We start from the raw sequence: 22,002 nt of genomic DNA, 5'->3' as shown, positions 1-22,002 counted from the left end.
GCCATAGATAAGTGTTTTCTTTTTATCTGTTCTTAGCTCTACCCCACAGTAGAACTGCCAATAAAAACACCCTCACTGCTACCCCACTACCACCCTGGGCCCTGTGGTTGTAGCTCACAGTAAATCTGGAGAGAGCTCAACCACAAGTCTGAATTCAGACAACATCCTAAATCAAAATGCTAAATCAAACCTTTCCTTAGCTTGCCGTGTCATAGCAGCTGCATGCTGTGCTATGGGAGTTCATTGTTCCCCCTAAGGCCAAGGTCTTGCGTAGGGTGGCATGTGGACCAGGCCTTTGTCTAATGTCTTTTAACTGGTGCTAAGAGTTGTGGGCTTGTTTGGTCGGTCCCTCCCCCATTACTGTTATAGACAGAATAATATTAAAACAACACAAACAGAATATAGAAAGAATACCCTCCAAAACAGAAATGTGAATTAACAGTGCAATTCTGTTTACTGAGTTACAGCTTTGGGGCAGGATTCAAACAATGATTCCTGCTAGCAGAAGCCCATGCAAGGACTTCTGCTAGCATAGTTGGACTTTCCCCTTCTGTCCTTCCTCCAAGCCCACAGAATTGGCTGGGGCGGCGAATGCCTGGAAGAACCCCCAGAACAGTGTGGAGGGGGAGGAGAGCAGGGGTTGTTCCGTCTGGCAAGCTGAAAAGCTTGCCCTCACAGAATGATTGCCATTGTGCTAGGTGGAAATTCTCTCTATTTGTTTTAAATAAACAAACGGCTGCACTGGTTTCATTTGATGTCCCAGAATATATCAGATTAGCCTTTATAAGAGTGGTAGCTGTCCTAACTAAGGCATGTCAGAATGGGTACCGAGGGAAATATGCTATCCGTGTTCAGCTGGGCTGGTCTTCCATCTGTCTGCACTGTCCCAGCGATGAGACTAAGAGACCCAGTCCACTCTGAATGTTCTCCTGAGCTGGATTGTTATTGGTATTAGAAAGTGAGGCGAGATAAAAAGAAAAAATTGCTGCTCCATTTTCTCCCACATCCTGCTCCAATGAAGTTAGGACTGCGGGATGTACTGGCAAACCCTGAAATGAAGAAACCTCTTGAAATAATACAAAGTGTTTTTCCTAAGTGCTCAAAGCATTTAATACACATTGTTCTCAGTAAGGCAGAAATATGATCGTTAGAGAAAGTTCATGATATGACAGCTCTTATCTGTGAATAGGAGGGTTTTATAATGTAATGAAACAGTTTTAAAGAAAGATAAAGGCTTGGTTTTATGGCAGCTTTTTAGATAACTACTAGTTGCAAAACCCCTAGCTGAGCTATAATAAAATGATCAGACAATGTCATTTGTTCATGCCATGCAATAAATATTTAGCTGCAGATTACTGATTTGCTCTTTCTTCCTTTTTTGGCAACTAATGAGATATATTTTTAAAATCTGTAGATGTAAAATCACTTTCAGCTGGAAGGCAGAAATAGACAGACTAGGAATGTAAAATAAATCATTGTGGCTATTTCTGAAAGGAAAAAGCCAGCTAAATACATAACTGAGTTCATAGTATTATATTTTTAGAAGCACTTGAACCTCACTTTCGGTCATAATGCAGCATTCTGGCACTAGACATCTGTAGTTGGAGCTCTTCTACATTAAACAGCACTTTTTGGATGCAGAAAAGAGAAGGCATGGTTATCATAGGGTTCAATTCTCCTTTGCTGATCTTTCTGTGATTTGCTATTTATGACTTTTTTGTTTAATGCGGCCATGTTCAAATTCTTCTAACGAATTTTAACCCTAAATGACTCAGGCTCCATATACTTGAAATACCACCTCCTTCCCTATAGACCCTTTTGGGTGCTAAGATGAGTGGAGGGTGCTATGTTGGGATGGCGGCCTGGAGAGGCCATTATCCATGACAGTTCCTAAGTTGTGGAGCTCCTTTCCCACACCTTCATCATACAGCTTTCAGCGAGTGCTGAAAATCCACCTCTCCTTTACCATGGCTTTTGACACCTTATTTCTGTAACATTTGCTATTTTAAACAAGCTGTTTTTAATATTGTGTGATACTGTGTTTTAATATTGTATGATACTGTGTTTTAATATTAATATTATGTTTTATTTGTGGTAACCTGCCAGGGGACCATAGGGTGAAGGGAGTGTAATATAGTGAGAACATGAGAAGAATACTTATCACAGCCATCCAGTCTTAAAGATTTTGGTTAATATGCTGGTTGAGGATTATAAAGAAGTTAAGACAGGGTTTAGGATGACATATAGCCACTGAAATGTTTCAAAATGTAATCTCTTTACTATGTTCTTCTTTCTAGAAAGATGAGAAAGCGACAATAGCCAAGATGAATCGTCAGCGCACTAATTCCATTGGCCACAACCCACCACACTGGGGAGTAGATCGCTCCTTTTACAACCATCTTGGCAGCAACCAAGTTTCCAAGGAGATGAAAAGAATGGTAACGCTGTTCAGTTTTATGCAGCATGTGTTGCTGTTGTGTGTGAAGTTTGCATGTGTATATGTAAATATATATTCCTATATTTAGTCTATGGTGGCTGTGGCATTACTATGTTAGGGAGCAATTGAGGTACAAATCAAACCAGATACAACATGCTCTATAAACCCCGAGCTCATAAACAGTAGTTCAAACTTTAAAGAACAACAACAAACAACTCCCAAGTAATACTGTTTCTAAAAAAATAGTGTCCTTTACGTAAACTTTGAGGACCAGCCAGAGGGTTGGATTGTATCTCATCAGTATCTGCTGCTGGGCTCAGGACTGACTGAAGGCAGCAGCAGGAAAACTGGTACAACCCAAGTTGCATCAAACATCTGCTGCTAACACTTACCCTAGACAAGGCCATTCTTACTACACAATCTGAAAGGTAAAGTAAACTGTGTACTTTACCTTGCATTTTCGGGGGGGGGGAGTCTCACAAACAGCACTGTCTAAAAGGGAATGCAGAATGGCTTACTAAACCCCATTATGTTTCTTGCAAAGCAGTCTACGTTGGGTCTACCCTGTCTAATCTGTTTTTAATTTATTTCTGTTGTTGTTGATCTCCCTCCTCCCCCAGTTAGACTAAGCAAGGGTTTCTCACACAATGATGATGAGGCAGAAGATGAAATGCAGAGCTCTTCCAGATGACCTGTTGATTGAGCATTCATCTTGATTTGCTTGGACAAATCTTAGGGAGAGGTTAGACTATGTCTGGTCTTTATTGAAAATTCATTCTTATTAGTTTGCAAGGCGGTTATTTGAAAATGAGCATTCATACTGATTTGTTTGTGTAGCAGTCATACTTCCCATTAATCAATCATTCATCCCTGTCATTTTCCTAACCATGAGAAGTCCACTTTAAAAGTGGGTTTGTTGCATCAGGGCAACTTTAATCCAGTTTAATTGTGCAAACCTAATTTTCCAGTATGTGCTTGAATCCTTTTGGCAAAATACCGGCAGTCTGGAGGCAGCCTCAGCACAGAACAACAATTAAAGGGAAAGTTTCACATTAAAGAATAAGGAGTACTTTCACCAACAGCCCAAAGTTCAGTGTTAAAACTCAAAAATGTACTGTGAAAGTGGCTTGTGGGCTTGACTACTGGGGAAGACACAGTACTTGCTTCAGCTGTATAATCTGCTGGTCAGACATGAAGCAGGAGCCCCTCACCCATCTTCAGTAGAGGTATTATTGCTTAGCTGGGCAATGAGTTTAGGAGCCTAAGGACTGCCAAGAGTGGCACTGTCATTCAAAGCTCAGCCCAGCCCCTTTTAGAAATGAGAGACACCACATTCCTGGGTGTAACCCACCACTAGAGAAGAACATAAGAAGAGCCTACTGGATCAGGCTAATGACCCAACTAGTCTAGCATCCTGTTGCCATGGTGGCCTACCAGATGCCTGTGGGAAACAGAATATTCAGCAGAATTGACTTGAACTCTGAACTCTTCTTAGTGTGTCCTGTGGATGGTCCATAAACCCTTCCCCATTAGGTTGGAGGAGTCAAACAGATATGGAACTTGTTCTTTTGTTTGCCACAGAACTCCAGGTGTTTCTAAGGTACAGTGTCCAAAACCAGCTTAACGTGCGGTCCCATGAATATTTACTTGGAAGTGACAACACTGTTGTTCAGTAGGACTTACAAGTAATTGGACCCGATTTTGATTGGATAAGTTGCCATTATGGGACGCGGGTGGCGATGTGGTCTAAACCACTGAGCCTAGAGCTTGCTGATCGGAAGGTCGGCAGTTCGAATCGCCGCAGCGTGGTGAGCGCCCATTGTTCAGTTCCAGTTCCTGCCAACCTAGCAGTTTGAAAGCACATCAAAGTGCAAGTAAATAAATAGGTACCGCTCCGGCAGGAAGGTAAACGGCATTTCTGTGCGCTGTTCTGGTTTTGCCAGAAGTGGCTTAGTCATGCTGGCCACATGACCTGGAAAAACTGTCTGTGGACAAACGTCGGCTCCCTCGGCCAGTAAAGCAAGATGAGCGCCGCAACCCCAGAGTCGTTCGCGACTGGACTTAAATGTCGGGGTCCTTTACCTTTACCGTTAAGTTGCCATTATAGGAAGTAAGTAAGTAAGTAAGTAAGTAAGTAAGTAAGTGGTGGGAGAGAGAGAGAGAGAGAGAGAGAGTTGCAGTATCTAATCAAGACAGGAGCAAGCTGCTTTCTTAGAAGATTTATTGTTGTTGTTTAGTCATTTAGTCGTGTCCGACTCTTCGTGACAACAAAGGTCCGTATAGTTAAAGCCATGGTTTTCCCAGTAGTGATGTATGGAAGTGAGAGCTGGACCATAAAGAAGGCTGATCGCCAAAGAATTGATGCTTTTGAATTATGGTGCTGGAGGAGACTCTTGAGAGTCCCATGGACAGCAAGAAGATCAAGCGTATCCATTCTTAAGGAAATCAACCCTGAGTGCTCACTGGAAGGACAGATCGTGAAGCTGAGGCTCCAATACTTTGGCCACCTCATGAGAAGAGAAAACTCCCTGGAAAAGACCCTGATGCTGGGAAAGATGGAGGGCACAAGGAGAAGAGGACGACAGAGGACGAGATGGTTGGACAGTGTTCTCGAAGCTACAAACATGAGTCTGACCAAACTGAGGGCAGCAGTGGAAGACAGGAGTGCCTGGCGTGCTCTGGTCCATGGGGTCACGAAGAGTCGGACACGACTAAACGACTAAACAAGAAGATTTATATACTATATTTGTTCATAGTTTAGTGCTGAGCAGCTTGAATACCCTCTTGGTAGTCATATTGTAAAAATCACTGGGCATATCTTAGCTGTAAAATAGACACTTGCATTCTCTTTACATGTTATTTATATGTTTTGCTCTCATGTTACATTATGATAGATTTATGGAAATTATTGACATAAAAATGTAACATTAGAAACAACATTAGAGCAACTCGCAACCAAATTTCTTGCAACACCCTGGTTTAGAGGATGCAGGCTTATAATTCTGCATGCATCAGGAAGACAAACAAGATAATAAATCCTCAAATTACTTACTGCATAGTAGTACTATTGAAAATAAGTAGGCTTATTAACAGAAATGTACCCTGAGGAAAACAAAATATTGAAAAAGCAATATCAGATTCACCAGTGCTTTTTTTTTCTAGAAACAGAGCTTTTTTTAGGGGGATCACTCCAACACCAGCAGTGGTACAAAGAGTTGCTGGAACACACCAAAAAGGTGAAGGAGCTCTGTTCTGGTGAGTTCCAGCTGGGGAAAAAAGCACTGAGATTCACTTCTATTTTAGTATTCTTATTATCATACCCACTTGTTTCACATAATGTTCTTTCAAATACCTGTCCCTGAAGTTTCACATATTAACTGTGAATTAACAGAAGGCTTTACTCAATAAATCTATTTCCTTTTTTAAATAATGGTACTTTCAAAGATAAAGATACATCTGCATTGCACACTGACTAGAACATGTCTCATATTAAAACCAACTGCACAGCATGTAGGGGAATGCAAATTATGTCATTAACGTCATCCAGGTATGCAATCCTTCATATCCAAATTAAGAGCATGCTTTTGAACCTGCATCTCTTTCAGAATATGGCATGAGACATAATTACCTGTAATGCTGATTCTGTTTAAAATAAAATGGAAAAAGCAGAGATTTCTACTGGCTGTAATTGAGTTGATCATATAGCACTGTATGTTTTTGCAAACATATTGCTATGAGTAATTGTATATTCAGTATTATGTAGTTTGACCAGCTTGGATATATTTGGTAATATGGCTTTAAAATGAATGTTGCTGGTGTTTTTCCCCTCCTTATTATTTTGCTTTTATGCTCATGCTTTTCATATGCAGTTTTGTCAAGTAGGAGTAGCATAATATCAGTGCAGCTGCAGCCTTTGTTCACATAAAACCTCTCTTGGCTTTTTGGTCATGCAAACTCACAAAGCATGATGTGATTAAGAGATTCTAATCAAGCTAGCATGTAATTATAATTAGATGTTTCTTTCAGTTGGCGTTAGTTGGGTGCTTGCATCATCCTATTCATAGGAAAAGGGTAGTAGTGCCAAGAGGTGTTGTGCATCATGTTGTTAATTAGAGTTTGCTATGTCTAGCTGGTGATTCAGAGGGAAAACATTATTATTTATTGTAATATCAAACTGTGATTTTTTTAAAAAAACATACCCTCCACTTTGTGCACTGTATGAGTAGAAGACATCTTGAAACGTGAAGATGGTACAACTTTTCTCTCTTTAACTTACTTACGAATGGATATTTTGTGGGAGTTGCATGTTTCTGCATCATAGCATTAGGTTTGGAGAATCTGACACACAAATAACATGCGTGATTTGTGTTTCTCACAGTGAAAAATGTGGGGATTTTTGTACTGATTATGGGCTCAGCGTTGTGCTAACATTGTACTGATACAAAGAAGAGTTTATTTGTTTCCTTTGGCTGACAGCATTTCAAATATGCATGTTGTGACTAGTAATTGTGCAAGCTGGAGGGAGTATGATAGGCTGGAGAAAAGGTTAAAAAAAATAAGGATGATATCATTCTCCCCCTATTTTAGTGATTTTCAAATATAACAAAACTAAAAGCAACAGCAATTACATTATTTCCCAACCCATCCTTCTCCCAGAAGTATAGAGATAGTGTTAAATTAAAATTAAAATCCAAGTGATGCCTGTAACAAGAATGAATCAAACAAATGTATCATTCAACAATGTCCCATGACAAGCTAGTAGAGGGTAGCCATGTGCAATAGATTGTGCATATTTGATAAAATTGAAGTTAATTTAATAGATGCAGTTGTTATCCTTGGTATCCATATTAATTTCCCTTGCCTACTGTTTTAAAATACTTTTTTCTTGTTTTTAAAGCATCAAAAGAGCTTGCAAAGTGTGTTTACCAGAGATGATACTGGAATGAGAATGCACATTGCAGGGAACAATGCTTCTATTATTCCACCTTCAACTCTCTGAAAAAATTATCTCTGTTTCCAGCCATTGTTGTCTTTCTTTGTAGAATATCATTTTTTTAACTGTTCTCTCTTTGCTCTTGGAATAGTGAAGACCTGTGTTTTATGATTAATTTGCTTCTTGATAGCTCCACTCACTACAAACCTGCAAATCTCTTTGCCCCACTCCTACTTCCCCCAAAAAACCTATGCCAAAGCTGGTACTGTTTCATGTTACAAAACCCAAGTTAGGAGTTTATAATTAATCAAACTTTTCTTGATTATGCTTCCATGCAATTGTTCAATGCACTAGAAAAACCAATAATATCCATCACAGAAAATTACATACCAAATAAGTCATAAAACAGAAGTTCCTTAGCCTACAGTGCAAAGCAAACATTGCTAAAGTAGCAGTTCATCACACTGGGTTAAATAAAAGAGTCTGAGGTCATGAACATGTCCCATCTGCAGGTATATGAGTAAAATAACTTGCTCAGCACTCTCAGTGCTGTTTTCCAACACAGTGGTTATGTTTGGGCACAGTGTCACGTCATAAACCACGGTAAAACATATTAGTTCACACACAGTTCTAACCCTTTCCCAATGGAACCACCTTGTGGGGCTCCATGGGGTTTGAGACAGCTGAAGCTGGCTGGTGATCAGCCGCAGGTTTCACAGCACCTCCTGGGTCCCATGTGTGGTTTTGTATTACCTCCCTAGAACAAACCTTCACTTGTTCAGATATAACGCTAACACAGTCGCTCCATGATTTGTTTTCCCGCTGGAGGAAGACAGGAGTAAAATACTTCACTGTCTCTTGTTGCTTGAATTGGTGGGGCAGGTTGCCCCATGTGTGAGAGAGAATCAAGGGTTTCATTGTTGTTTCTTACGTTTTTTATGTAAGGAAAACTGCTTATTAAGTTAAAAGGAAATACGACCTTTCACATGAGATACTGTTCTTATCTCTTATCTCCTGTTGTGGGAAGCAGCTCTTGAACTGCCAGCATTACTCTTCCCCTTGTAATTTTACATCTTCATGCTGTTCATCAGACCACAGGTAGCTGGCCTACCTGTAGCATCTTCTGGTTCCTTCTCCCTTTTAAGCATTGTTTCATGTCTCTGTTTCTAATTTGTAGCTTGGCTTGCCCCCTCATCCGAAATCATCTGTTGTTCCATTCTCCTGAACTTGGCTTTGATTTGCAGCTGCCACTAACCAGCCAAGACTGGACAGCTCACCTACTTTGTTTCCATTACTTTGTTTCCAAATCATTATCTTACTGTCCAAGATTATATTAAAGTGTGTACTTCCATAAATCCACAGGCCCGATTTTGTTTGTATCCGTGTGTGTGTGTGTGTGTGTGTGTGTGTGTGTGTGTGTAAAGGTGACAATTTGAAAATTGGCTTGAATAAAGAAGTCTCATTTAGATTATCTGAAGCTTTATATCAGGGGTGGGGAACTGCCCCCCTGTGAGCCAATCAGAAATTATTTCCAGGCACCTCTGAGCCAAGCTTAATGGGTGGGAACGGCTGCTTAATTGTCAATCACCTGACGTTATGATTATATCAGGTGACCCGTTTTTACCTGCATGATTTGAAATTGAACTGTACAGGCAAAAAAAATGTGCTGCAGCACTTCCCACTCACTGACAATCAGCTGTTATTTGGAGCTTGGAAAGTACTGCACACATGACTTCAGCACTGCCAACACTCAGCTGATAGCTGGCACGTAAGAAGCACTGTACAGACTCCGCTGATGCATGGTGCTGGCAAAGCTCCTATCATCCAAATTCTGCCTTTACGTTTCCAGTACCTGATATAACATCAGATATGGGGCAAGTGAGTGTGACTTGACTGAAACAGCCTGGCAGGCCAAATGGCTTGGAGGTTCCCTGCCCCTGTTTTATGTGAATAGCCTTTCTCAATTTTTATGGGTTGCTTTTCATACATAGGTTATATATGTGGAGGGAGAGCAGTGGCAGGCCACATGCTTTTCACACAAAAGATCCCATGTTCAAGTCACCAGTATCTCCAGGTAGGGCTGGGAATTTCCCCTCAGAAATGCTGGAAAGATGCTGCATCATCGTAGACAGTACTGAGCTAGATGGGCCAGCGCCCATGTTTCTTCTTACGTCAATGGCACCTCCAGTATGGGTTTTCCTAAGGAGAAATGCTGCCGTTCTCCTTAAAAAGCAACAAATGGGAAGTGTCCTCAGTTGTGAAAGATTCTTCTCTCTTGTAGCAATGTTTGTTGCCATGGTTTCCTTGATGGTGGTGTTGTGGAGTGGGTAATTCTTTTTCCAGGAGTCTCGGCACAGAGCAATTGAGGAGCTGTCTCCTGAGCATTAGTTAGCCAAAGTGGAAGAGATCTGGAAGTGATTGACATAGAGATTGTGTGCCAAACATGAGTGTGTCCAGAGTCTACCATCAGCTTTAGGAAAACCTCTGCTCTGAAATGCCTTCACTGTTTATTGCTTTAAGGGTTCCTTTTCCCAGTCCAAACAAAACAAAGTAGACCCAGGACAAGCTAATATTTACCAAGTAGCCAAGAATCATATTTTTGGCATATATCTGTGAGATATACAGAGGAGTTTAGTTCCCACTCTTTTTCGAGGGGGGGAGGTTGGGAGAGTGCTCTTTCCCCCCTTTTATGCTAGTGTCATGTTTCTGAACATAATCAGGGAGATATTTTTGCAGCAAGATCTTTGCAGAGATGAGCAGTTGCTGTTCTGTTCCCAAGGTAACTCAAAAATTGTTGGCAATTTTGAATATTTCAAGAAGGGGGCCACTGAAGGACTGGTTTGCCCAAGCTTCCTTCCTTCCTTCTTTCTTTCTTTCTTTCGTTCTTTCTTTCTTAAGATACCTGGTATCTGAAGAAGTGTACATGCACATGAAAGCTTATACCCAGAACTAACTTAGTTGGTCTCTAAGGTGCTACTGAATCAATTATTATTATTTTTTCTTATATTGATTGAATTAATATAAACAAGTTTGATTGAGTTAATTAATCATTCAGAATGCACTAGCTGGTATCAGTGATGATTTCAGTTTTTTACAAGGTAAACATCCAGATCGACCTACCAGTCAGTCACTATTTTAAAACATCATTTGTAAGGACACATAGTAAAAAAATGAACCACAGTGCATTGTGGAAGAGTTTTAGATAGAACAATATGATGTTTACATCAGCTGGTGTATGACACATAAGTTTAAGTGACCAACTTTATAGCCTTTATGTTGAACTTTACAAAACATTTCTATTCTTTGACTCATAACTGATAATGTTGCCTTCTTTTGGCATGACTGTTATCACTGTGATATGGACAAATGGAAGTATTTAGTAGGGTAATGGTTCAGAATTCTTCATTGTACTCGAGCTCATTCTGCCAGCTAATTTGTATATATATTTTTTTCTTTTCAGGGTTTTGAAGATCCAAAAGACAAGTAAGAGAAAAAATATAATTGATTCCTCTTTTTTAATAATGTGAAATTTTTCAAGCTGCCCATCTACAAATTGTGGAGAGGACCTTCTCGTTATAATACATCACCTTAAGTCACAATTTTCCTCATTCAATGTTTATTAGGTTTTGGAACACAATACATAAGAGGCTTATAAAGCCCATGTGATGAATACATACATAACCATTACCCCCTCCTGCCACTGGCATTATCTTTTGTTCTTTAGGGGAGCTTTGATGAGCCACATTTTTAAAAAGGTTGCACGTGTAGAAAGGCTCTTAAACTGGGTGTCACCAGTATGAGAAATTCAAGAATAAGGAGCCACGGGGGAGGGGGGGTTAACTAAAAAGAAAGTGAGAGGTAAAAGAAGAGGAACTAACTCTCAGCCTTACCTAACTCACAGGGTCATTGTGATGATTAACTACAGCAACCCTGCATTCCTGAACAACTCTGTTTCAAGATGGACACCAAGCACTGTTTGGTTTCATTCTCTGTGACACATCTAAAGTATTATTTGGAGCACTCCAAACATCTTTTTCACATGGCACAAAGGAAAAATGGAGGAGAAAGTTAATAGGTGGGGGAAGTGTAGAACTCTATTAGCCCTTTTCTGCATAACCTCAGAAGTTCAGGGAAGCCACAGATTAACTGTTGATTGTCGCCTACAAGAGCCCTGCAGAGATTGTGTGATGTAAAGTCCTGTAAGGCTACGTCATGTTAAAGGAGGGGAGCACTTGTAGTTCTCTGACTATGAAGGATGTGACTTCATTGCCAATTTGCCAGAAAGGAGATGCTTCTTGATTAGTCAAAACATGAGCCCTGCTGCTGCTGCTTGTATTGTTGCTGTGTAGCTCCTGATCCAAAGATGGGAAGTGGAGGAGGTAGTGACTTAATTATTGATCTCCAGCTTTTGTATCTATGTGCACATGAGAATAAAAGTAATAAAGAAGGATAAGGTAATAGCTGGATGCCCCATTACTTTCAAACTGTATAAAGGAATGAGGAAATAGGAAGGAACCGTCTCTATCATACCTAAAAAGAAAAATGTTGGAAAAATTCAAGAGTGCTTTTTAAAGTGTTGAATTCAGGATCTGTATAACTCCTTCTTCCCATTTTGTCTACTTTCAACAAATCTTTGAGATTAAAAAAAATATTATCCCCCCCCTCACAATTCTTAATTGCTTTCATAAGACTAAAAGCTCTATAAAATGACTGTGGTAAGAGCCATTATACAAAGCTTAATTAAGATTCATTTTCCAGGAAATATGCCCTTCTTTTGCAAATTTATTAACAAGGGTAATTCCCACTAAATGTCTGGGCATTCTTAGGATCTTTAACCAGTTTGTTTGTTTGTTTGTTTGTTTGTTTGTTTGTTTATCTAAATCTTTTACCAGGTCAGTCTGCCTCAAATTAGTAATAATCTTTTGTGTTTGAATGAAAGTGTTTTTTAGAACATAGATCTTTCTTGTAATATGAAAATTACATATGAAAAAATAACTTCAGTTTAAAGTTTTTTGTCTAATGAATGCCCTAAATTCTACTATTTTTATCAGGAAAAGTTTATGCCGGGGATTATAGTACATCTCTATAAACATATTTTATCTAGATTCATGAACAATAAAACTGACTTTAATAAGCATACCCTATCTAATACTTAGGTTGCTGCTGTCTGTAACCCCAGTATACAAATTAGATTTGTAATGGCATCTGAGGAATTTCAGATATGAGTTATATAAGGCAGGAGTGGGATGGGAGACAGAGAACTCCAAATTTATCACCAGTTGCCTAATTAAGGGTGTTTGTTAAAGCAGCATTTTTATTAGAGATGCCAGAGAAGACCAAGTGAAGTTTGTTTGGTTATGAAAATCTGAGGTGAATAATACAAGATCTGGGCTGTGCAGTTGTTTGCTGCCATTTTATTAAAACATGGCTTGTGCTAAATGAGAACATTCATGGCACGGAGGTAAAATGGCTTTGAAGTCTCTGCAAAGGATGTGAGGTAGAATGTTATAGGTTCTCTTCCATGTGATGTGGGTGAGATTTTTAATGTCACCCCCGCCTCCAAATCAATGGGTGATATAAAGCACCCTACCACCTATATATATTGATAGTTCCCCTGCTGTCAGGAAGAAGGAAGGTGTTGGGGAAGGAGAACGGTGTCTTGAGGTAACGGGAAACATTCCCTTAGAAGGGATCCATTCCTTGGGGGACAAACAGCTATCTTCTTGTGCAGCCCCCCGGGGCACCACCTTAGATGGATTTAAAAGAGAACTGGACAAATTCATGGAGGGTAGGGCTGTTGATGGCTGCTAGCCATGGTGACTATGCTCTGCCTTCACAGTTGGAGGTAGTAAAGCTTCTGAATGCCAGTTTCTGGGAGCCACAGAAGGGGAGAGTGCTCTTGTGTGAGAATCTTGCTTGCGGGTTTCCCGCAGGCATCTGGTTGGCCACTGTGAGACCAGGATGGTAGACTAGATGGTCCATGAGTCTGATCCAGTATGTTCTTCTTCTGTTCTTGGAAACAGAGCTAGTTTTAAAAATGTAAAGATCCCTAACTAGATTGCTCATTCATTTCTTAATAAAATAACTTTAATTTTCTTAAGACAAGTTTCAATGATATTTTTAACATGGTTAGCTCACTACCCAATGCTTTATACTATTTCAGTTTTCCCATAGCAAATATTTGACTGTGAAAAGAGCTGGAATTCTTTACTGTGGGTGCGATAAATCGTGATAGCATAATACATTTGGTCTTATCATTTGACCTATGAATTATGAACATAAAATCATCAACAAGTTCAAAAAAAAAATGATACTACCTACCATTCATAAGAGATGTACAGCAGCCTTGAAGTAAAACTGATTTTGTTTCCTTTGAGATGGAGCTTGATGAAACTCTTCTGTTCTGCTGAACAAGGTGGCAAAATAGAGCCTTTTTCCTCACAGGGTTTACAGGGCATCGTTTCTTATCAGATGTGCAAAGATCCCTTGAACGTATTCTGTAGTTATGACTGTGGCTTCTAAAGAGGTCAGTAATACTATTTCTCAAGGCAGGCAGGTTAATATTGTAGCTTCCCTCTGTAGTTCAAGAAGCTGACAAAAGAAACCTAGGTGTTTTGTCTTCAATATGATCTGCTACAGTCAGATTGACTTCTTTCATATGAAGTCATCGAAGCAGTAGCACTGAGAAAGCAATGTGGTCCCTGCATGCTTGGGTGAGCCCTACAGTATACAGAAGGACCATTTTTGCAGCTTAGAGAATCGTGAAGGATGTGTGTCTGGGCCACTGCTGTTAGCAGGTGAGGATACACTGCAAGGTACCACTTGTAAATTTGCTGATAGCAAATAACAGTAAAGGGAGATGCTTACTGCAATTCATGAAACCCAAAAGATTGCAGTTTCATAAGTTGTCACTGGGTTCTCCTTCAGGGTCAGCATAATGTGAAGGCTTATAGGGCACTGATTAAGCTTAGAAAGGCAGCCTTACGTAGAATTACAAATGCCACCTACATTGCTGCAGAATAAATTCATGTTTTCAAAATGACAGTAGAATTCTTCCTTCAGACTGTCAGTAGAAACCCAGCGTAGGCTTGCAATAGGCAAAAGTGACGAACTGATTCATCCTTTGAGTGACACATTCTTGAAGGCCCTTCTGGTGTAAATACCCAGGCTGACTGGTCTCTGCTTTATAGGAATATCCAGGAAAGCATGAATCCGGAAGATGAAGTGGATGAGTTTCTAGGCCGCGCCATTGATGCAAGGAGTATTGACCGCTTACGTTCTGAACACGTTCGCAAGTTTCTCTTAACATTCAGGGAACTTGACTTGGAGAAGAAGGTAATATTCCTCAAGAAGAGGTGTGTCTGTGGAGGTCAGTTAAGAACGAAACCAGACAGATGATGGTGACAAATCTGTATCTTTAAACTTTAAAGTTGTAAAATCTGAATCGGTTCAAATTATTTGTAAAGCAAGGGGCATGGTTTAAAGCTCAAGAGAGGCATGTGAATCAGATGCATAGACCCCCCCCCAAACCCACTGCTTTTGCCCCCCCCCATCTCTCTGAAAGCTGCTCTCCCCCCCCCCCCAGCTCTTTCATTTCCAGTATTGGAGCCCATTGGGGAGAGTGGGTAAAAATTCCCTTTGGTATTCAACTGAGGTAGAGAGGTTCACAGTCCTCTCCCCACACACCTTTTTTAAAAAAAGCTTTATATTGCAACCCCCAGTCACCACTTCCCACACAATTTGGGAAGACTTTTTAATAATTTCAGTCTGCCGCTGTCATTTGTATTTCGGCCCTCAATAATCTTTTTTCCCCTTCTTCTTCCCCAGTCTAAACATTATTGCCCTACTAAAGAACTTTGGTCTCTTTTTACATACCAGTGCTTCTCAGATGTCTCCTAGATAGCAAAAAGCATGTTGTCAGATATGGTGTATTGGGAGATAGTATTTGTACATTAATTTCAACTGCTATCCCAATTGCTTTATTGCATTTGGTCCTGAGCCATGAGCATATTTGAACAGGTGAGGAAGAACTGATGAGCTGCTTTTCTTGAAACTTTGCATATATCTACAAAGTTACATGATACCTCAGAATTCATCATCCCTGATAAGAATGCTTCTACACATTTTTTCATAGTTTTCCCTTTTAGTTTCCAAGTTTGTTTAAAAAATTGCCTGCAAGCAGCCCTTTTTCCTTGCTATTGAGGCACTAGTGAAGGAAACCTTCAGCAGATGTTTGAAGAAGGTGATCTTGGCACTGGGTATTTTGTGGGAGAGATATGTGTCCTCCTACCTAATATATGAATTTGTAGTATAAAGGTAGTATCAGCTTATTTCCATTTTATAGCCCCCTGTACCACTGTCAAGCAACACACCAATAAGGGCAGAGGCAAATCTGTTAAGAAATGCAAGATTAAGAAAGGGGCTATAACATGAGAATTCACTATCTAACACATGGTTCCTTTCCTTGCAGTACTCCAAACAGGTGGACGATCGATTTGGTGCATATGTGGCTTGTGCCTCCATAGTCTTCCTCTTCATTTGCTTTGTTCAAATCACAATTGTGCCACAGTGAGTAGATCTTTATATCTTTCCTTGCACAATCCATCTTCCTTTTTACTCTCCCTGGTTTCTTTGCACTAAAATGAAGTAAAATTATTTCCCGTAATGTGTGGCTGTGTGGCAAACTGCAGTGCTCATTGTTGACATTCATTTCCTTTGGTATTGTAATGTAATATTGGTTATTACTAATATTATAGTTTATGTCTATTTATTTCTGCCTTTGAGAAATATGATTTAGTCTATTATCACATAAATATCACAGGAAAAGACCCTCTGGGTGCTTATCTAGGGTACTGCACTTTGCAACATTGTACTATATGCGCAGGTTGAAAACTCAACACCTACATTCATGCAGATTTGACCATAATGCCTAAACTTGCTCAACACAGAATACATAATCAAAATAAAAACAGAAACAACCAAATAACTAACCCCCCCCATGGTGTATAGCATAAAATATTCATATAGTGATATATCCTTTTCAGCAATGAGGGCTGGCTGTGTCATATATTCAGAGGTACAACCTTTTAATTAAAGCAATTTTAAGTAGTATTCATTCCACATTGACTCCATTTTTTTCTGATCAACTTGTTTCTCCAGTATCTTTTCCGCAAAGGTTTTTGATACCATTGTGGTATTGACTCTGAGTAGTTTATACATTTTGGATACTATTTCCCTTACTTGCAAGTGTTATAAGTATCTATAGCAATTGTTCGAATTCTGTTATTGATCCAATAACAAAATAATTTAATAATAATTTAATAATTTCAATCAGTTTTAACCAAGATTGAAACTAAAATGTGTTATTTGATGCTTTTGAAATAAATCACTTTTATGTTTACTAATTATTTTTTTAATAAGTTATTTCCTGCTTTGCTGTTTGTCCTTTGGTACAAATGTTTTAGTCCATGAAGTTTCTCTTTCCGCTCATGGTATTGTTTGTCATCTTCTGGATCTTAAAATATTGATGGAGAAATGGTATGAGTGGAGTGGCTTTTTATGCAAGTTTTTTGGACTACATATTGGAGTTTTGCATTATCAGCAGTAAAGGTGGCTGCAATTCCACCAAGAGGCTGGGTTCAGGAGAGTGACAGGGAAGCAATGTGAGGTGAGGTAAGGGAGTGTGGAGATGAAAAGGATGGAAAAGTTAGTGACAGGAAACAGGATGTGGCTGAAGTCACCGTGTCCCCCCACGCCCCACATATGAAACTTCTTAGGCATTTTACTGCTGCTTTTATCATCCTGGCTTGTTCTTCTCCGAGGCAAAAGAGAAAGCACTGTGCAAGGAGAGGCAGAAAATCAGTTCCACAAAGCAGTGGGAGCCAAAAACATGTAATCTAAAATTTAGACGGCTCCATCTAGGAAAACTGAAGAGAAATCAAAAAGAGGCTTGCAGCTAAATTTAGGTCGATCTCTTCACTTTAATGTGTGATTAAAAGCTACTAAATTTATTCTTTATGGCTTAGCTCAGCATCTCTGAGGCTTTAGATCAGAGGTCTGTGATTTCCATTATTCTTCAGTAATCACAACTGTTACAGGATTTGTACCTCTTCTGAGCTTTTACAGAAATGGCCCAGTAATCACAGGGATAGGGGACCTTTGCCATGTTCCTTGAAGGTGCAACACACCCATCTTATGTAATGTTGGGAAAGCATCTATTGCTGAGGCAAGGTCTGCATTGCTGTTGGCTTTTTTTACAGATGAAGCAGACTTTCCAGTTTTCCTTTCTGACCAAGAAACATTTTTTTTAAAGCTATTTTTACTTTGGAATGACTTTCCATTATGTACTACGTATGTCTTCAGGTGCCAGGACTTAGTGGATCCTAGGATTACACCCCTAGAGCAGCACATAGGGTGGGGAGATTGTTCTGTAGGGCAAGCAGAAATTATTGTTCTGACTGAATAATTGTAATTGTTCAACATTGATTTCCACCCACTGCCTAAAGATTCAGTTTTAACTAGACATGAAAAAGAGCACAATCCTTACAACTGCTACAGAATCTCAACCTTCTAAAACCACAGTGTAACATATTACGCATTGCATAACTACATATATATATATATATATATATATATATATATATATATATATAATCATTTCTAGTTGTCTTAGCTAAGTAACAAATATGGCAGAAGTTGGGCTGGCTCCAGAATTTGCTTTTAAGAAAGATCTCAAGCAACAACCATATACCAGGTCATTCCCACAGGCAAGGGATCTGCCTACACACCCCTTGCAATGAGCACCTACAGATTTCATCACTTTGATAATTCTTAGTACCCTTCACTTCTTGTCTCCCAAACGCCAGAAGAGAAACAAGAAAGGTAAGTCAGGGAATTGTGCTGTAACAGTGTAAACAGTATATTCTCTCAAGGAATGGGGACTGCTGCCAGGACAGTGGAAAATTGTATGCAAGCAGCAAGACCCTCTCCCTCCCAAGTATGTGTTTGTTTGCATCAATGATATGATGCTGTTTCCCTGATGGTCTCTGTAGTGCCAGGAGAAAAAGAAAGTGGATTAGATTTGAGCCGGATCCAGAGCTCATCTTGGCAAAGCCCTCAAGCATCATGTGCTTCAGGCATGGTAGTTTGTCTGGATGTTGCTAAGGCAATCCAGAACAACGTGATCTTGGAAGCTGCCTGATGATAAGACTTCGGTTATATTGGAGAATACAAAGATAGCCACAAAAATGAAGCAATGTAAACTAAAGTATTATTTGCTGAAACTGGAAATCCCAGGCACATCTTACTGTAATTCAGTTCACAGGGTTGTAGGCTGTGAAGCAGGACTCTAGTTATAATTTTACCCATAATAAAACTGTGGTGTAAAGAGGCCAGCTTTCTACTTAATGGTGGTTCAAAATAGCAGAGGTGTTGACAGTAGTTTGGCAGCCATGTCTAGAGTCTGGAATCAAAATACACACTGCAAAAAATGATTAGCAGTTAATTTTCACTTTTGCTCTAACAGCTTTGTGGGGAAGGTGAAAGCCATCAAGTCTGAGCTTCAGGACAAATCCTTGGGGAGGTCATTTTCCCAGCTAAACTTACCCTGCAAACTTACTTTGGCTTTAAAGCAATAATGCTGTCATTACTTCCACTGCTGGAGAATTCTAGGAATTGTGGTTTGTTGAGGACACTCACAATTCTCTGTTAGACAGCCACTAACTCTTTCTCACAGGACCACTTGGGGATTGGGGTGGCATGCAACAATATTAAACTGATTTATCTGCACCCTTTTTGGTTATCCAGAACTCCAGAACTCTTCATCAGGCAATATGCCACACAAAACTGGGGTGAGGGGTGGGGTGAAACACAGGGAAAATTAAGAAATAAAAAATTTACACTGGATGTTGACAAAGCTTCCTAGTTAGGCAGAGAGCAAGAAATAAAGACAAACACTGCAGTCTTTATACTGGCAAAATCAAAAATAGGAAGCAGCCCTTGAGTCTTTATCCCAGAATCCTGGGTATGTAGCCTGATAACTGTAACACCTAGCAGAGACTTGATCAACGAACTAAATATAAAAACTTACCTTATGGCTGCAATATCCAACCTGATTATGGTACATTTCCCCCTCCCCCCTGCTTTGTGTAACTTTTTACCTGATTAAATGTTCTGGAGGACTCAAAAGTTTGCCATTATTTTGTGGCATTTAAATTGGTCTTAATAAAGGTATTGCTCAGCTGTGTATTTTAGAGGTTAATAGCTTCATTTGCTTTTTATTTGTAGTGTAAATATTTGTCTATAGTGCAAATGTTCTCTAAGAACAGCTAGGACAACAAAATTACATGTAAGATGGCTAAATTCAGACATCTTGGTCTTGTAAACCATAGTTTATCAGACAAAGAATGAGGCTTATGCCCACATGCTTCCTCTTCCCTTCCCTTCCCTCCCCACCCCTCCCCCCTCCCCTCCCCTCCCCTCCCCCCTCCCCTCCCCTCCCCTCCCCTCTCCTCTCCTCTCCTCTCCTCTCCTCTCTTTGCGTGTCTGGCTTCAAGGAAGACTTCTGCTTTGTAAGCAGCACTTAAACAACAGTTTCCTGGTTCGCACTTCACAGAAAACTAGTTTAAGAAAACTTCATTGAAATTAGGTACTCAAGGAGAGATCATTTTTGGCCCCCAAACCATGGATTATCGGACTGAGATGCTTATGTCTGAACCAGTTCAGTGTTTGTAATATTGTGTGGCAATGGATATATGTGCGTTGAGCACTGTAAATGTCCATGAGATACTGACCAAAAGCATGGAGGGGTTCAAAAATGAAAACTCTCAGCAAAATGGCGGTGATAAATTTGTTACAATCAGCAGGAAAGCCACAAAAGCCTGATGAATATATTAGCAAGTAGAAATGCTCTTTGTAGTCAGGGAAGAGCATGAAACCCAGCTGGCTTTCATGTGGTTAGCCTTAATGTTACTGTGCGTGATAATCATTGTTGTTGAATTATGGATGAGGTTGAGCAATAGGAAGGGAAGGGTGAGCCGGGTTTGTTTGTTTGTTTGTTGTTTTTAATAGTGAGGTAACATGGAAATGGTTCACTCATAAATCCTACACTAAAACATGGCAGTGATGTTCTGAATTGAAGTGGAGGTATTACTCCGAACAAGCCCATATAACCTGGATTCTATATGGTAGCTGGGAAACCGATCTACCCAGTACATAGGTATCAGTACTGGCACAAGAGAAAATATTTCTTCCCTGCTCTGGCACAATCAGGACCTGGCCCCACCTTCTGTGCTGAGGTGGCAAAAGTCACTGTCATTGCTGTGCCACTCAGTGTTCAGTTAAGATATTCTAACCAATGCAACTGGGCCACACACTGGACCTTTTTTCAAAATTGGAAGGGTACAAGGAGGGGTGATGAAGGAGGGGTGATGAAGAAAGAGACAGAACTGTCTGATTTTACCTAGTGTTCTGTACACCATTGAAACAGTTCCCTTCCACTAATGTGACATACCAGCCAGGTTTCATACCTCTACTACACTTAATAAAAACATAAGAAGAACCTACTGAATCAGGCCAATAGCCCATCATAGTGCAGCACCCTGTTTTCACAATGGCCAGCCAGATTCCTCTGGGAAGCCCACAAGCAGGTCACAAGTGCAACAGCATTTTGCCTGTCTGTAATTCCTATCAACTGGCTTTCAGAGAGGCATAATGCATCTTGACGGTGGAGGTAGAATTTATTGCAACATGCAAGCCCCCCTCCATTTAAAACACATATAAAAATTCCAAGGACTTCACAAAAAAATGGAATGCTACATGGTTTGATTATCAGTTAGCTTGGATAGCAGTAAAACAACAACATGTAAACTTTTTTTAGTTATACTCAATAGTCATAATTAATTTATAGATGCAACTTGGTTCAAAGTCATTCACACATCTAAGAGTCAAAGTAGACCTGGTGCTGGGGGATCCAGAATCCGATCCCTTTTATTTTATATTCTAGACAGCTACACAAGGTGGAGAGGCCTGGGGAAATTAGACTGGGGAATTAGACTGGGGAAATAGCTATGGGGTGGTGGTGTGTAGAAATGAAATTCTGCTTTCCCCCACTCCCAATTTGAAGCTACTGCTTGCCCCTCAGGAGAAATGTAATCTCCACAGGGAAGATTTGTTCTTGAGTAAAACCAACAGCAATCCATGATCCAGATGCAATGTTCAGGTAAATATTGTGATTTGTTGCTCATGCTCTCACACTATGAAAGGAACATAGTAGAGTGATCTGTGCACTCACAGCAAGTTGTTAATTATGGCTTACTGTGGTGTGTGAACTGGGTTATTGATGCAAAGGAAGTGGCCAGAATTTGTTTGGGTGTTGGCTCTGTTTTTCATTTTTCTGTTGTTGTTTTTCAAGTGCTTGACAAATAATGCATCTTTAGATGTTTTAGATCATTTTAAATAGAACCAATGAGAATGAAAATTGTGTCTGGATTTTGGAATATAATGTAACGTACAGATTAAGAACAGTGTGAAATGATTACAGTAGGTTGCAAATATGTCTTTCTCAAATTTACTAAGCTGCCATCCAGTTTTGTTGTTGTGGATTGACCTACTCTTAATCATAAACCTTTTCTTT

General features: G+C 39.9%; 1 protein-coding gene across 6 annotated transcripts in view; it reads left to right on the top strand.

Annotated features, from left to right (window-relative positions):
* Positions 1-22,002, top strand: part of ADCY5 (adenylate cyclase 5) — a 182,070-nt gene that overhangs the window by 136,727 nt on the left and 23,341 nt on the right. For all 6 annotated transcript variants that reach the window (XM_083734361.1, XM_083734360.1, XM_083734364.1 and 3 more), the window contains 4 exons: positions 2,298-2,438; positions 10,831-10,853; positions 14,561-14,705; positions 15,841-15,938. In XM_083734361.1, the coding sequence (XP_083590487.1) occupies positions 2,298-2,438; positions 10,831-10,853; positions 14,561-14,705; positions 15,841-15,938 (407 nt within the window). The remainder of the gene's footprint in view (positions 1-2,297; positions 2,439-10,830; positions 10,854-14,560; positions 14,706-15,840; positions 15,939-22,002) is intronic.

The sequence above is a fragment of the Podarcis gaigeae genome (genome assembly GCF_964106915.1).
Source record: "Podarcis gaigeae genome assembly, chromosome: 1".
NCBI lineage: Eukaryota > Metazoa > Chordata > Lepidosauria > Squamata > Lacertidae > Podarcis > Podarcis gaigeae.
Note: the sequence above shows the minus strand (reverse complement) of the source record. Positions and strands in the feature narration are given on the sequence as shown.